The sequence below is a fragment of the Prionailurus viverrinus genome, chromosome E1 (genome assembly GCF_022837055.1).
Source record: "Prionailurus viverrinus isolate Anna chromosome E1, UM_Priviv_1.0, whole genome shotgun sequence".
Classification (NCBI taxonomy): domain Eukaryota; kingdom Metazoa; phylum Chordata; class Mammalia; order Carnivora; family Felidae; genus Prionailurus; species Prionailurus viverrinus.
The window spans coordinates 38,099,844-38,115,529 of NC_062574.1; the positions used below are offsets into that span (position 1 = coordinate 38,099,844).

The 15,686-nt window shown below is 56.2% G+C and overlaps 2 protein-coding genes across 3 annotated transcripts; both read right to left on the reverse strand.

The window, feature by feature from the left end:
- Positions 1-610: 610 nt before the first annotated feature.
- Positions 611-2,305, reverse strand: GH1 (growth hormone 1). Its single transcript, XM_047832781.1, has 5 exons — positions 2,245-2,305; positions 1,836-1,996; positions 1,508-1,624; positions 1,187-1,348; positions 611-911 (listed from the first exon to the last, which is right to left on the reverse strand). The coding sequence occupies exons 1-5, from the start codon at positions 2,252-2,254 to the stop codon at positions 711-713; spliced, it is 651 nt and encodes a 216-aa protein (XP_047688737.1). The 5' UTR covers positions 2,255-2,305; the 3' UTR covers positions 611-710.
- An 8,192-nt stretch (positions 2,306-10,497) lies between these two features.
- On the reverse strand, positions 10,498-13,889 carry CD79B (CD79b molecule). 2 transcript variants are annotated; one of them, XM_047834041.1, is made up of 6 exons: positions 13,725-13,889; positions 13,012-13,059; positions 11,876-12,178; positions 11,524-11,642; positions 11,209-11,250; positions 10,498-11,097 (listed from the first exon to the last, which is right to left on the reverse strand). In XM_047834041.1, the coding sequence occupies exons 1-6, from the start codon at positions 13,789-13,791 to the stop codon at positions 10,999-11,001; spliced, it is 678 nt and encodes a 225-aa protein (XP_047689997.1). In that variant the 5' UTR covers positions 13,792-13,889; the 3' UTR covers positions 10,498-10,998. The 2 variants fall into 2 exon arrangements, with proteins under 2 accessions (XP_047689997.1, XP_047689998.1); XM_047834042.1 differs by having other exon boundaries at positions 13,012-13,056; positions 13,725-13,886.
- Positions 13,890-15,686: the final 1,797 nt, after the last annotated feature.

A 15,686-nucleotide genomic window follows, 5' to 3' on the forward strand; every position in this document is an offset into this window, starting at 1 on the left:
AGTTATGATTTATCCCTTCACACCAAGCCTTCGTTACTTCCGTAATTGTCTACCTGGCACCTGCTGGCCCTGAATTTGCAACCCCAACTTAGAGTCTTTCTTCCACTTCCCTTGCCACCATCCAGATCCCAAACAGTCTGGTTCTGTTTGTCCCAAAGCCATTTTGCATTGTTCCCCTTTCCTAAGAGTAGGTGGGTCTAATGTGTGTTCGCCTTCAACTTTGTGCACAAAAGTAATTCTAGGATTTCTCTCGTAATTTTCTCCCATGTCGGGATGTTTTGCCTCTGTACTTAATAGCTTGTTTTGCTTTCCATTTTTTCCCTGCTCTTGGGGGCTAGATTTGGTGTTGTGGTGCCCGCGGGGGAGAAAGGAACACCTCCAGGTACTCGATGGGGGTGCTCCTGACCTATGACTGCCCAGAGAGCTGGGACCTCAGACCTGGGCAGGGACCCGATGTGTGATGGAGAGGAATAAATGTGTCGGTTTCTTTCTAGCCCAGGAGGAATCAGGTCAGGCATCATTCCCAGTCGGCCCCCACAGGATGCCTGCGGCTGTCTTCCCAGCCTGGACCTTGCCCCACATAATAGAATGACACCTACTCAGATGATACGATGCAACTAATTTTATTAGGAAAGCACAGTGAGCAGCGGGGGGGCACTTTCCAGGGTCAGGGGAGGCGCTGGGGAGGGGGCAACCGAGATGCCCCACAACTAGAAGGCACAGCTGCTTTCCACGAAGCGGCGACACTTCATGACCCGCAGGTACGTCTCAGCCTTGTGCAGGTCCTTCTTGAAGCAGGACAGGAGCCCATAGTTCTTGAGCAGCGCGTCGTCACTGCGCAAGTTTGTGTCAAACTTGTCGTAGGTTTGCTTCAGGATCTGCCCGGCCCGGGGGCTGCCATCTTCCAGCTCCTGCAAAAAGGGGAGGAGGGACGGAGAGGCCCAGTCTTTGGCCACTGCTCCTTCCCTGTCCCTCTGTGGGTGGCCCTCCCCTCCAGGGCTCCGACAAGGGCACGGAGGATTCACGGTGGGGAAACGAGTAAGCTTTCTCAGGGGTCAAGGCTGGACTGTTTACTACAAAGAAAGGGGCGGCCTCTCCCAGTGCACGCAAGCCCCCACCCCTCAGTTAAGTCAGCCTGGCTGCCGCCAGGCCCCAGGGAGGGGACCCGCAGCGCCGCGGTCCCCACCCGCATCAGGGCTTGGATGCCTTCCTCCAGGTCCTTGAGCTTCTCGTAGACCCGGTCCGAGGTGCCGAACACCAGGCTGTTGGTGAAGACCCTGCTGAGGAATTGCACGGGCCCGAGCCACGACTGGATGAGCAACAGGGAGAAGCGGAGCAGCTCTACGTCCTGCGGATGGAGGGGGCGGTGGGCACGCCAGCCTCTGCCCGGGGGCCTCCCGCCTGCCTCCCTGCACACCCTCGGCCCCAGGGAGAAGGCTGCCCAGGGCCTGACTCCTGCAGACGAGGGAGGCCCCTGATCCTTGGCCGGGCGCCCCTGGCCACTCACGGATCTCTGCTGGGCCTCGTCCTTGCCCGTGGGAGCCGGGATGGTCTCCGAGAAGCAGAAGGCAGCCTGCGCGTTCTGGATGGAATACCTCTGTCCCTCCGGGATGTACGCCCGCTCCTGCAGAAAGAATGCCCGCCTGGGTCTCAGCTGCACGGTCCTCATCACTGCTTCATTCAGAAGCTCCCTCAGTTTGTGCTCAGCTGACAGCCTCTTCACTTGGATGAAATAACCCTGAGCTCCTCAGTTTCCTCCCATTACGTCCCAGGGGTGATATTCACCCCTTCTTGCACCCCCCCCCCCCACCGGCGCCCATTCCTGGGGAACTTACAAACTCTTTGTAGGTGTCGGCGGCCAGCTGGTGCAGGTGCTGGGCCCGGAGCACGGCGTTGGCAAACAGACTGGACAAGGGCATGGCTGGGAAGGCGCCCACCTCCTGGGGCCAGGGCAGGCAGAGCAGGGCAAACGCCAGGAGCACAGAGTTCCGAGGGCCTACAGAGAGGGACCCGGAGGGCGAGGCCGTGGCCCAGACAGCAAGAGGCCTTTGTTTCCCGTCAGCCCTTCCCCTCCCCCCACCGGGGACGGAGAACATTTAAAACTTGGCCAAATGTCTGGGCATAGATGTCTCTGCTCACATTCAGCAGCCCCAAAGCCCAGGGTTAGTGTCCCCATCCACATGCCGGGCCACCGCCTTGTGCCTCAGTATACACTGAACCCAAAGGGATTTTAGGGGCACTTACCTGCAGCCATCACAGCTGGGGATGAGCCGTCCACAGGACCCTGAGCGGTTTGGGGAGCCGGGTGCTGGGATCCTGGAATCAGTCCCTTGCGGGCCCTTTTTATACCCTGGTCCCTTCTCTATCCCCCTCCGCCCCCACTTATTTTCTCTATACATTTATGCATCGGGCCACTGGCCGGCCTGTGCTGATGGATAATTTAGAGTCTCCTCCCTCTTGTCCTGTTCCCGCTCTTCTTGGGGTCATGTCCCCCAGGCCTTCCCTGCCATCTTCCCCTGTCCGCTGTCACCGGCCCTGAGGGTTGTGCACACAGGGTCTCAGCTTGAGAGAACATCCGATCTGTACTCATTTCAAGGGGGAGGCGGCAGAAGGGAGTAGCCTGAGTTCAGGTGCGTTCTGGCAGGTACCACCGGGGGGTTGTCCACTCGGGTGAGGAGGACCCACCCCGGCCCCCAAAAGGGGGGCTATGTCAGGCTGGATGTGCCGTGAGAGCTGCGCTACCTTCCCTCATTCTCTATTCCTATTTTCCTCCCTGCACGGTTCCCCTCCATCTACCAGACAGAATGTGTGTCTGGGGAAAGGGAGCCCAGAACAGCCATGGATTCTGAGGTTTCTGGGCACAATTCAGTCCCAGATTGCCACCTTCGTCGCTGTCACCATCCCCCTACCCTTTACCACCATCTGACCACCTGGTCCGGCCCAAGGCAGCTGGTGCTGGCCTCGACCCCACACTGCCCTCCCATTTCTCTGCCGTGGGGGCTCCTCCAGGTGGCTGAGGCAGAGGACCAAAACCAGAGACATCACTCTGCTCCTCGAATCTGCTACAGAGATGCCAACCAAGAAGCAGAAGTCCCAGGAACAGACCCAGGCCACAAGAACTTCCCCCTGGCAACCCAGTCACCATCAGAGGGTCTCAAGATCAGAAGAGCCCATGCGGGCTTGGGTCTCATTCCCAGCACTGAAAGTCCAGGCACAGCACCCTGAAAGATGATCTCCCCAACCACCCTAGGCTCCTTTTAGTCTTTCTTCTACCTAAAAAAAAAAATTTTTTTTAATACTTATTTATTTTTAGAGAGGGAGAGAGGCAGAGAATCCCAAGCAGGCTCTGTGCTGTCACTGCACAGCCCGATGTGGGGCTCGAACTCATGAACCATGAGATCATGAAGAGCAGAAACCAAGAGTCAGATGCTTAACCGACTGAGCTACCCAGGCGCCCCTTTCTTCTAATATTCATATAGAGCTCATGAGGGTGTGACAGCATGCCCATGCATTGTCACATTTGGCCCTCGCGGCCATCTCGTGAAGGAGGTATTATTACCACCCCATTTTGTAGAGGAGCTGACCGAGGCTCACTTGCACGAGCTGCCTCACCCAAAGCCGACCTCCCAACCCTTGCTCTTCCCATGTTGCATCATCCCAAATCCTTTCTCTTCAGCAGACTGGGTGGGCCACTCAGTTATTTTATCTTCTAAATCCCTCTGAATCCAGGGATCCTGCCCCTAATCCCAAGGGTCCCTCTGCCTCATTTCATCCTTCCCCTAAGAGGCAGATTGTTGCCCCTCATTTCCCAGGTGAGACTGGCTCAGAGACTCGGGGTGCATGTTGGAGACCAAGTGGTAGCGTGAGGATGGGGCCGGGAGGGCTAGGTAGGACTGCTGCCCTCCAGCCTCCCCGTGCCCAGGGTTGGGGCCGTTGCAGCATCCACAAGTTACCAGCATCAGATCGCCCCCGGGGCTCAGAGCGGGAAAGAACACATTTCCCCTCCCTTTAAACCTTCCACTCCTTGAGTCTAAGAACATTTAGCACTTGCCCTGTGGGAAAATAAACAAGTGAATGAGGAAACCCTTCTAGGGGCCGTTGGTTATGGTATTGGCAACTAACATTGAAAAGTCACACCCTCATGGCCCAGAAGGGGAGTGCTTGCGTCTTGCCACCTCCCATTTTTGGGATACAGCTTCCTTTTCATCCATCATTCTGGAGCCATTGTCCAACGGTGCCCTGATTCATTATCTGCTAGGGAAGGCACTGGGACCCATGGAGCTGTTCTCCAGGCAGGACAGAGGAAGGATCAGAGTGGGCTGTCATTAAAGATATAGGCCTGGGGCACCTGGGTGACTCAGTCGGTTAAGCGTCTGACTTCAGCTCAGGTCATGGTCTCAGAGTTCTAGAGTTTGAGCCCCACACTGGGCTCTCTGCTGTCAGCACAGAGCCTGCTTCGGATCCTCTGTCCCCCTCTCTTTTTGCCCATCCCCAACTCATTCTCTCTCTCTGAAAATAAACTTAAAAGAAAAATTACAGGCCTGAAGAAGAGGAGGAGCATGGAGAAGGCTTTCCTCTCCTCCTTGCAGCTCTACCAGAGCAGAGAGGAGGGGCCAGGAGGGAAATGGAGGAAGCTCTCTGAGCCCCACACAGCTTTCTGCCTCCCCACCCCCATCTTTCCACCCTGTGGAGGGGAACTGATGTGGAACCCTTCATGACCAGTTTCTAGCTAATGAGACTTGTATGTGAACTGTGGACCAGGGGGGAAGCCTCAGACCTCCCCTAGGAGTGAGAGTACAGGAGCCCAAGTTGGGGACTGCTTGAGAGGCACACAAGGTGGGCACAGGTGAAAGGTGGCTGAGGCTCTGCATAGGCAGGGTACTGCTGACAATAGGTGGAACTAGCCAGATCCGGGGCAACTTCTGTTGACCCCAGAACTACATCGGCTCACAGGACTCTGGGGGTCCCTGGGGATACACCTTTACAGAAAGATTTACCATGGTGGCAGTCACTGGACCCAAGAGGCAGGCACTGAAGGCTATGGACTTGGGATTTTCCCTCCAGGGCTGGGGGGTCACACATCCTTTCCTGGGGCACCACGGGGCCACCCCCCTGGCTTCTCCAGGTTCAGAGACTGTCCAACCACGGCCTCTGCATGGTGGCTGAAGGGAAGAGGCCATGATTAGCATCTCTGGGGGCAGCCAAAAAAGGCTCAGGATGAACTGCCCATTATCTTGGAATCTGTGAAATTCAGTGTGTTTGGAAGCCTTTCCTATTTCCAGAACTGAAATCTGGAGTTTTCTGTACCTGTTGTGGAAGCTCACAGATTTGCTTTTGATCTAAAAGCGGCCTCTTTCAGGGTTCAGGAGCCCCTCTGAGGTTCAATCCGTGGGGTGTGGGGCCAACTTTTTGGGGGTCTTACTTACCCTGGCTGTAGAAATAGCCTCAGAGGGACTGGTGGCCATTTTTTCCGTTCCCCCCCACTCTGGTCACTTGACGTCCACTAACTCTGTGCTGCCTTCCTCGAGGCTGGAGGCTGGGATTGCCCCTGGGACATACTCCACCTTTTCTTTGCTTCCAGCATGAGTCTGAGCACCGGGTCGATCATTCAGTGTTGGGTCAAGGGCTCTAGAGAATATTATGTGGGGATTCCCAAAGGCTTCGTCAGGGGAGGTGGGGAAAGGATCACTATTCCTGAGTATGCCAGGCTCTGCACTGGCTGATAGGAGCTGGAGGCCCATTTCGTATGAGGACACGCTCAGACTCAGACAGAGTGGTTTTCCCACGGTTTCTCTGCTCTAAGTGATAGCTGCTGAAGGCCCCTATCTCCGCCCCGTCCCCCCCCCCCCATGCCCCCACCCCCCAGCACGAACTCTTTAGAACTCCCATCCAGGAGAGACAGTGGAGCTGTGGGGCGTGGACAGAACATTCCTCAGCACAAAGCTAGCAGAGTAAGGTCAAGTCCCCATTCAGAAGATGTTCAGTGAAGTTGGGGGGAATTGAACGGAAGGAACTTCACCCCAGAACGAGGTCCACGGACACCAAGAAAAGCGGCAGAAAAAACAACCCAATGTAGCCCGATTTAATGAACCAAATCACATCATCCTTCACATGTGTATTGCACGTTTCAGTGTACATCACGTTTTCACTTCCTTTATCTCATTGGACCCTTGGGTTTGCCAGAGGGCCCAAGCACGGAGGAAGGGCCTTGGAGGGCTTGGGGGTGGGGGGTCGAATGGGGGTGGGCACTCCTGTGGGTTGATAAGGTTGTTGTTTACACTGGTTGAGGATCTCTGAACCATCTAGAAGTGCATAACAGCCTACATAACTGGACCTATTAAGTCATTTCCACTTTGGGGACTATTCCCCAGGGAGACAGTCCCATTGAAAAAGAAGCAGTAAGTACCCGGCTGTGTCCAGCAGCTGTGGGAAGTCTGGGGTGCTTTCCTGACCGGTGCCCTTCACTGGAAATCATTCTACTCTCTTTGCCTTATTCTATGCTTATTTGTGAACATCTCAGCCCCCTTATGGGACTGCAAACCCTTTGAAGCTGGATTCATCCCTCTCATCCACTCGTTCGTTCACTGCCACCCTTCTTTGTGCATTACCTGGTTCTAGACGTAGTTGTCGCTTTTTCTGTATGCCAGATACTGTACCAGGCAGATGGGCATACCCTGATGAATGAAAGACATGATCCTTTCTTGGCTAAAGCTTATAGTACCCGGGGCAGAGAGACAATAGGAAACAAATAAAAACATAATGGTAAAATATATAAGGAAATTTCATCTTGTGAAAACTGCCATGAAAGAAATAGCCAAGACATAGAGACGAGAGAACAGCCTGGGGAGAGGGGGGCACTGACAGGGGGGACACAGCCCCAGACCCAGGAACTCAACAAGCATGTGCTAGGTGGATTTGAATGAATGCAAATGCAAGACAATGCCAAGGAAAGAACCCAAACGCCCACCCACCCAGAAACGGTAAGGTAGGCCACGTTGTGTCTCAATGTCCTCCTCATAGAATGAATTCAAATAACAAGTGCCAAAAATATAAATAAAAAGTACAAGATCTTGCAATGCACGGCACTACATCCATGAAAACATTTAAATGAAAAAAAAAAAATAGGCAAGGCAGTACGCAGATGCTGATCACAAGTCCACACAAATATTCTGCACGGACTCGTGACCTGCTGTGCCCGAGCCCTAAGCGGGTCCTCACGAAGTGTTTAGCATCGCCTCCCCCCGCCCCCCTGCCCCCCTGTTTTCGCCATCTGAGAAAGTGGTGTTAGGTCGGAGAGAAAGAGGTTTTTTTTTTTTTTTTTTTTTGGCTTTTTTTTTTTAAATTTGAGAAATGCACTAGGATCCTTCTAAATGTGTTTTTAACACCCTGTACTCTATCTTCAGGATTTAATGCTAGCTAATTTTTGTTCTCTGTGGAGTCACCGACATTTCCAGGTGAAGGCTTTGGAGCTGGAGGAGCAGCTGAGGCATCCCAAGTGGGTTTGTTGCTTTTTTTTGTTTTCTTAATTTTTTATTAATGTTTATTTTTGAGACAGAGAGAGACAGAGTACGAGTGGGGGAGGGGCAGAGAAAGAGGGAGACACAGAATCTGAAGCAGGCTCCAGGCTCCAAGCTGTCATTGCAGAGCCTGATGCAGGGCTTGAACCGGCAAACCCTGAGATCCTGATCTGAGCCGAAGTCAGGCGCTTAACCGACTGAGCCACTCAGGTGCCCCTGATGCTGTTCTGTTTTTGTTGGCAGCTGAGTCCCCAGCAGATTCGGAAGGTGCCAGAACCAGGAGCACTGTGGCGAGCCAGACACATCTGGTAATTCCACAGGGGTGGGCTCTGATTCCAGCCACTGGGGTCATCTAAAGAGCAGAACACTCGAGGACAGAATCTGGGAATCCCAAACCCCGTGTTCCAAGATGGCCTTTGAGACCCTTCACAGAAGACCCAGACACCTGCTAAGGGACAAACACTACCTGCCAGTGACACTCAAACAGTGGCAGCTTTTCACATTTTGTTTTGTTTTTCTCTTACCTCTGATTCTGCTGGAAAAACACCCAAACCCTTGAGTCAGAGCACCCCAGGCCTAGCAGCACCTGCGTCGATAAAGGCCGGAAGTCAAGCTAGAACGAAGAAGGAACCAGCCTATGCTTACACCAGGGCCCCGAGGGACTGGGCTGGATTCCCCCAGTGGGCAGTGGGGCATGTGCCCACCGAGGCACCTTGGGGCTGCATTCTGGGGAGGGGGAGGCCTGGAGGAGCCGCCCAGAGCTGGCACCCTGGAAGGATGGCCCATTGGCGTGATCGCCAGCCCGGCTGGGAAGGGAGTGGGTCCTTCAGGGTGTTGAGACTTGTGAACAATGGGAAATATTTAAAGATGGCCAGAGTTGTCCCAGGATTCTCTCCTCCCTGGTTCTCCTCCTTCTTTACTTCCTCCTCGGTGTCTCAGTGCTGCAAAGTCCTCCGAAGGAGGCAGCTGTGATATAGCGGAAAGAATGCCGGGTTTGGAGTCAGAAGGTCTCTGTGTGATTTTGGCCAGTTGTGATCTTCCTGGGCCTTGATTTGCTCATTTACCAAATGGGGATAATGCTGCCTCCTTCCAGGCTTATGCTGGGGCTCACGCAAGGGTACGTACACGAATATGGAGGTATTCAGTACAATCTTATTGGCATTTAAGAGGCGCTCATTATATAAGTATTTTGGGGGCCCAGTAAAAGATCTTGGTTCACGTCCCGTATCCTGATTACAGCGGTGGGGTTACACAAATCTGCACATGTGCTAAAATTCATCAAACTGTACACTGAAAGAAAACATAGTCAATTTTACTACATGGCACAATTTTTTTAAAAAAACAACATCTGGCTCAACGCCCTTCTCTCAGACAAGTTCTGATGATTCCCATTCTACAGATGAAGCAACTGAGACCCGGGGTTTTCATCATCCCCACCAGGATCATCCAGCTTCATCTCCACCGCCTCAGTCAGTTCTGGGGGCCAGGGACCCATAAGATAGAGACGGCGATACCCATGGCACAAGCACCTAAGACAGAAAAACAGGCCAGGGAGGTCTTCTACATCATAACCATGAGGGCAGATACCTTTTAGGGGTGTCTGGGGAAAGAGGCAGGCCTTGCTGCTCGAATAGTTCCCTGCCAACAGTACTGCAAAGCATTACGGAAACTCAGTTATTCAGAACTATTAGTCTTTTCATAAAGCCAGTGCCTCCCCAGACTCAGGGCAGCCCCAGGCTGGGGGAGACCCTGCTTGGGGGAGAAGTGAAGACTCCCTCCCACCCCCAGCCCGGCTGCCAGGGTCCCTCGTGGAGGTAGAAAGACAGAATTAGCGCCCCTATGCAAAGCAGCAGGAGAGGAAGGGCTCTGGCTCAGTGGAGGCAGATGCCAAAACAAACCAGTTTTCTCGGACAGCCCAGAGACCAGGGAGGGAGAGGGCCCTACCTGGCCTGCCCAGCATGGCTTTGAGGGAGCGCCACTGAGCGATGCAGAGAATGACTGTTGGAAACCCCAGGGCCAGGTACCTCAGCCCCCTGCCCTACCTGGAGTTCCAGGGAGAAGCTAGTAAAAATTGATGGCTGCCCTTATTGGCCCCCACATGCTGGGCTTGGTTCTCCAGTGAAACTGGCAGCACCCTGGGGGCAGAGATTTCTCTGGCCTGAAGCCAGAGCATGAGTGGCAAAGAGGTGTTTCAGGGTCCCCCCAAGGTCAACAGGAAGTAGAGCGAGGCCTGGCTTTGCACATAGAGGTTAATGGCACCTGAGATCCTAGCTGGGAGTTGTTCCCAGTCACTCCTGCAGCTGGCAGGTCGGGGCCCTAATTTGTAGGGCCCTAGGGATCATTTTGTGGGGAGCTTGGGGCCCTAGGGGACCTCTGATGTGGTGCTGGGAAAGGCTGAAGGAGTCACCTGATGAAGGACCCCCAAACTTCACCACCGCAAAGCATCCCTCTTTAGGAATCTCTCTCTTGCATGGCTCTGGGTCAAACTTAAAAACAAAATTTCCAGGCTTGGTAGGGATTCATTTATCTGGAGAACATGGCCAGCATGGGCAGCACAGGCCAGTAACAGGGCTGGGGCAGGGCCTGGGGATATTTGGGAGGGCTTCTTGTAGGTGGAGGGCATTAAAGGACAGTAGGATTGGGATGGGTGGTTGAGGGCAAGCTCCTCCAGGGCTGAGACCCCTGCCCTACAGAGCAGGACCCAAGCGCTGCTCGTGGGCTAAAGAGAAGGCAGGATGGGGGCATGCCCGCCAATAAGGGCTGTTAGCTTTTCTCCAGGCTGGGCCCAGCTAACGGAAGATGGAAGGCATGTCCACAGATCCCAGCCAGGCCTTCAGAGAGAAGCCCGTGAGCACGGGAGAGGTCCGTGAGCCCTATGGCAGTCATCCTCTCCCGCACCCCACGGGCCCACAGGGGCCCAAACATTTGTGCCCAGAGAGACTCTCGCCCACTCCAAACCCATAGATGTCACAAGCCTGTGTGTAGTTTCACGACACACCGTTTATTCCATAGGAGAATGGGATCAAGGCTAGGAGCTCCCTGGGGTAGGAGAGGGCAGGAGAGAGTGGGAGAGGCAGGTGGCTCTCCCTGGCCCCTCTGTGGCCAAGTGGGATGGGCCACCACCTTTCCCAGGCTCTGCAGGAAGCTGGTCTGCTCTGAGTCCATTTGCAGGTTTCGGATAAGCCTCTGTCTTCCCCGTCCTGAACGTGGGATGGATTCCCACATAGCACCCCCAGAAGGCTGGGTCCAGTCTGTCCCCAGAGAACTCCTCACTCCACATCACCGCCCTACACTCCTTGTACTCTGGTCTCCTCGGTAAGAGCTGGAGACCAGGGGCTAGAGGGGCAGGCAGATCTGGTGGGCCAGCTTCGGAGGCTGACCGAGGTCCGGGGAAGAGATGAGCTGGGAGCTGGCGGTGGCTCTGAAGCAGTCCACGAAGGCCCAGCTGGCTGGGCCCAGAGGCGTGGGGAGGGCCGGCCCCTCACTCTTGGCCTGGGTGCTCCCCCACTGACCACTTCACCTCTCCCGTCCGTAGAGTCACTATGTCCTCATAGGTGGCTGTCTGGTCAATGTTCAGGCCCTGGAGACATGGAACGGTGCTTAGGCCTTGGTTACTCCTTGACCACGCCAGTGGACGGTGCCATCAAGCACTCCACAGCCCCCAGCGCCGCGGGGTCCCCCCGTCCCTTACCTCGTAGGTGTGGTCTTCATCCATTCCGGGCTTGCTGTCATCCTGGCGGGGCGAGGGATGGAGAGCAGAGAGTTAGCTTCCCCCACCCCATCCACTGCTGGGCCAGGCTGGGGAGGGCCAGGGAGACTGGCCCTGGGGGAGGGGTTGGGGGTGAGGGGCGAGGGGTGAGGAGGTGAGGTGCCCTCTGCCAGAACAACCGAACGAATGAAGGAGAGTTTGAACAGGTGTCAGTGGGCAGGCTATGGGGCTGGGGAGATGGAGACCCTGCCCACGTCTGGCCTGCCCCATGGCCGCCCCCCTGGCCCCCGTGGTCACCTTGTCCAACAGCAGGAAGATGGGCACGATGATGAAGAGGATGATGAGCAGGGTCTGGATCATGATGATGCCATCTTTCAGCGTGTTCCTCCTCTTCAACTGTGCTATGGTGCTGAATCCTGTGGGGAGGTGGCAGGGGGTGGTGAGGCCGGGGCCCCCTCTTTGGGCCTGCACCCCTCAGGACCTCCTCAGCGGCTCTCCTGGGTGTTCTGTGGCCGCGGCCACCTTCACCATGTGGCCCCCCCACGGGCGGCAGGCCGGGCTGGGGCAGGGGTGAGGGTGGCTCAGTGAAGGCTCCGTGGCCCCGTCACCCCTTCTCCCCCCCTGGCTGGAGGGCAGGCCCCGAACACACCCATGACTCGCAGCTCAGTGCCACAGCCCTTGCTGGGGGACTCCTTCAAGCACTTCTGCTGGCAGAAGTAGATGCCGTTGTCCTGAAACTGGATGCCCTGGATGGTGAGGGTGGCAAAGGTGCCGTTCTGGCTCTCTAGGATGCGGGCGTCTTTCAGCAGTGGCTTGGGCTCCAAGTCCGTCTCCCGCTTCCGTAGCCAGCTCACCGCTCCCAGGTCCTTTGTGTAGCACCTGATCTCCACCATGGCTCCCCTTTTCCGGGCTATGAAACGTGGGTTCTGCCAGATCCGGGCACAAGTGCTTCCTGTGGGCACCGAGGCCGGGATCAAAATCCCGCTCTGCATCTTCCCGACTGCCAGCCCAACCACGGACCCCCACCCTTGTCTGTCCTTGCTTTGGGGTATAGGACGGTCATGAGGCAGAGGTGTGGAGGAGCTGAGCCATGTGAGTGGCCAGAGGCCAAACCACCGGGTCCCGCCCCTTCCTGATTGCACCACCCCCCTGAGCCCCAGCATTTGATTTTCCTTTAGAAGGGCTCTGGAACCTTCCGATTCCTTTCCATGCCTATACAGCAGCCTGATCTAGGCCTCTCCTGCTGGGGTCCAGAGGCCCATAGGACAGTCCCCCACCTGGCCTGGTGCTCTCCCTTCGTTTTTATTCCTAAATCTTCTTTTTCTCCCACATACTTACTCCAAGAAGCCTCCCTCCTGCCTCGTTCCCAGTAAGCGAACCGTAGGAATCCCTGAGGCCCTATGGCCTGTCAGAGCCCCTAAAGATACAGACTCTTTCCCGGGCTGAGTCCGACCCCCCCCCAACCCCGCTAGACAGACCCAGCCTGAGTCCCCAGTGGAACTCCCTCTTGCTCCCCGCCTCCCAGCCTGGGTTTAGTCACACCCCTTAGTCTCTGGGACTGGAACACTTATGTCTAATGAGGGTGACAGCTGGCAGGAGGGGTGCTGGGGGTCCCTCGGAGCCAGGCCTCTGAGATGGAGACCCTAAGGTAGCCTAGAGATGGGTGTACCGGCTGGGGAGATGCAGGGGCACAAGGGCACAAGAGGCAGCCATGGACCCTGGGACCGGGACCAGCATTGGACACAGACACACTTGCCCCCAGGAGGGGCAGGGGAAGTAGCTGACCTTTGGGATCCTGGTACAGGTCTTCTGTTTTGGCTGCTGGCACACCTGCTGGGTGGGAGGAAGTAGGCGGGGCTGGGTCAGGGCTCTCCCCTGGAAAGTGGCTGCCCCACCCCTGGGGCCCCCAGCATTCCTAGACCCACTTCCTCCTCTCAGGACATCAGTTTCGAGACCCCTCAGCCCCACCGTAGCAGCGCTCCAGAGAGACTGGAATGGAGCAGGGTCACCAGAAATCCACTTCCCGCCCCTCCTTCTGCCTTTGACCTGACCAACGGCCTTGAGCAGGCACCCTGGATGAGACCAGGAGGGAAGTCACAGCTGGATGGCTGTCCTGTCTTCCAGACCAGGGGACCATTTCTGGACCATGCACGTCCCAGGGTCTGGTCGGGGGCAGCCTCTCTCCTGTGTCGCCCCCACACAATGCCCTCAAGGGACTGGGGGTGAACCACGTCATGGACACCAACCCCTCACCTCACACCCAGCTCGGCCTGACGCCCTCCAAACAGGAGAGGGGCTGGGGCCACAGACCCCCTGAGCTCCTCAGAGTAGGTGATACGCCAGACCCAGGCCCCGGAGCAGTCAGAGGGAGACAGGAGGCCGAAAGTGTGAGAGACAGAAGGGGGAGGTTGGAGAGAGCAGGACACAGAGCGGTGGAAACAAGCAAACAGGCCGTGACAGAGAGCGAAACCACGGGTCTCGTTTCGGGGGTGCCGTACCTGACAGAAGCAGCAGCAACACCACCAGCCAGTTGCTGGGCATGGGAGACAGCACCAGCTCGGCCATGGTTACCACTCCGTCTCTCTCTCTGACCCCGAGCTGGTGACGAGGACAGAGGCTCCTGGGGGGGGAAACGTGTAACTGCCTGGGCTGCAGCCGGTCCCCTCCCCGCCTCTTCCCCACCAGGCCCCTTCCTGCCATGCAAATTGGGACCCAGGGGAGGCACCAGCTCTCCGGGGACCCTGGGGGAGGGCGGGGGAGGGAGGGCTTTCTTGTCAGCTGTGCTGCTAAGGCTCAAAGGGCATCACAGCTGGGGTCCACCACGGTGGGGGGGACCCTGGGAGGCAGGAGCCTCTCAGTCTTCTGAGGGTAGCTTGTGGGTCCCTCCCCTTGTCCCCACCCCACTGATGGTCATGTCCTGGAGTCCCCTGGCCTCCTATTGTACAGTTCAGATTCCCAGGCACTTAGCTGAGTACACATGGGTCCTGTGGGTGAGTGTGAGCACAGCTCCTTGGCTCGGGCTCAACCTGCGCTCTGCAGGAAGAGAGGCACCAAGGGAGGATGGTACAGGGGTGTGGGGGGCAGCTGTGGGCCCAGGCCCAGCACCTGGAGAGGCCCAGAGTGCAGCCTCTTGGCTGGAGTGCAGGCAGCCATGTTGGGGGTTGACGTAGATTTGACCCTGTGGAGGAAGGGAGCCACAGAGGTTCTTGAGCAAGAGCCAGGTGTGACAGCCACCTGGGACAAGACATGGTCCAGACCCTGGCAAGAGGCCTCCCTTCCTCACCTGGTGAGAGAATTTGTTCTCAAAAAGGGGGTGAACTTAGGTAGGTAGAGACAGCTTAGAAAAAACCTACAACTCAGCTAATCAAGGGACTCCCAGGGATTTGTCCATAGCTCTCGGGTCTTGGGCAGGGGGACAGGAGGCTAGTGCTGGGGAATCTTCAGATTCTGAAACTAAGAGGCTCTCTGGCTTTATCTTGCCAGTCAGTAGAGTGGTGGATGAAACCATAGTGTTCTGGAACTAAGTTCAGTTTGTGCCCCAATCCCTGGGTCATACACAACTTTTGCCCCTTGGGGGCCAGGGTGGCCCTCGTGCAGTGCACAACCTGCATGGCCACACGTGGCAGACTTGCATACCTCAGTCCCGCAGCTGAGCCCATTCTGAGTTTTATGTCTCCTCCCTTTTCTCTCCTGTCCCCCCATTCCTTCTCTGCCCCGCCGCCCGACCTCCCCGTTTCAGGAGAGGAAGAAAGATGCTGAATTCTATGTGTCCGCTGTCTACATCTCGTTCTCCCCACCACCTTCCATTTTTCCAACAGCCTATGTTACTGGTGAATCTGTTTGGGTTTAGAGAGATGTGGAGCTGCCTCCCACGCCAGGGTTGACAATGAGAAAGGCAGGGATCTGGGTGGTACCCCCTTCGTCCTGGTGGGCATAGGCCCCTAGTAGGGGCTACACCCAAGGAGTGCCAGCCAGGACCAGAGCTATAGAAAATGGGGACTGGAGAGTTAAGTTTTCATCCGAGGTACAGCTCGTTCCTGGCAGTCCCAGATGTTCTTGCTGTTCCCAGATGTTCCAGATGAAAAAAAACATTTCTCTGAAAAGGTGTCAGATGTTCAGTTCGTAGAACAAACAGCCCAGGAATATAAACATCACCTGAGGTCAGCCTGGGGACCACAGTCCCCTTGTGCTGGTGGCGGTGATTGGAGACCCTCCAGAGGAATGGGGAGGGGGGGAATCCAGGGGTCTTTGCATTTAGTAAAGTACCTCCTCATAATGGAGGCCTTGGTTAGCTTTGGAGCTAGTGTCCCCCCGACGTTGGGAAGCTAATGGGGGAAGGCTTGGGCTACACACCTGTGTGTGCGCACGGGTGTATGCTCAAACGGGTGTGTTGCCTGGGCTGTGTGGTGCGGGCCCTGCTCAGGAGCTGGTCCCGGGGCCCAGGGTGGCCTCAGGGGGGA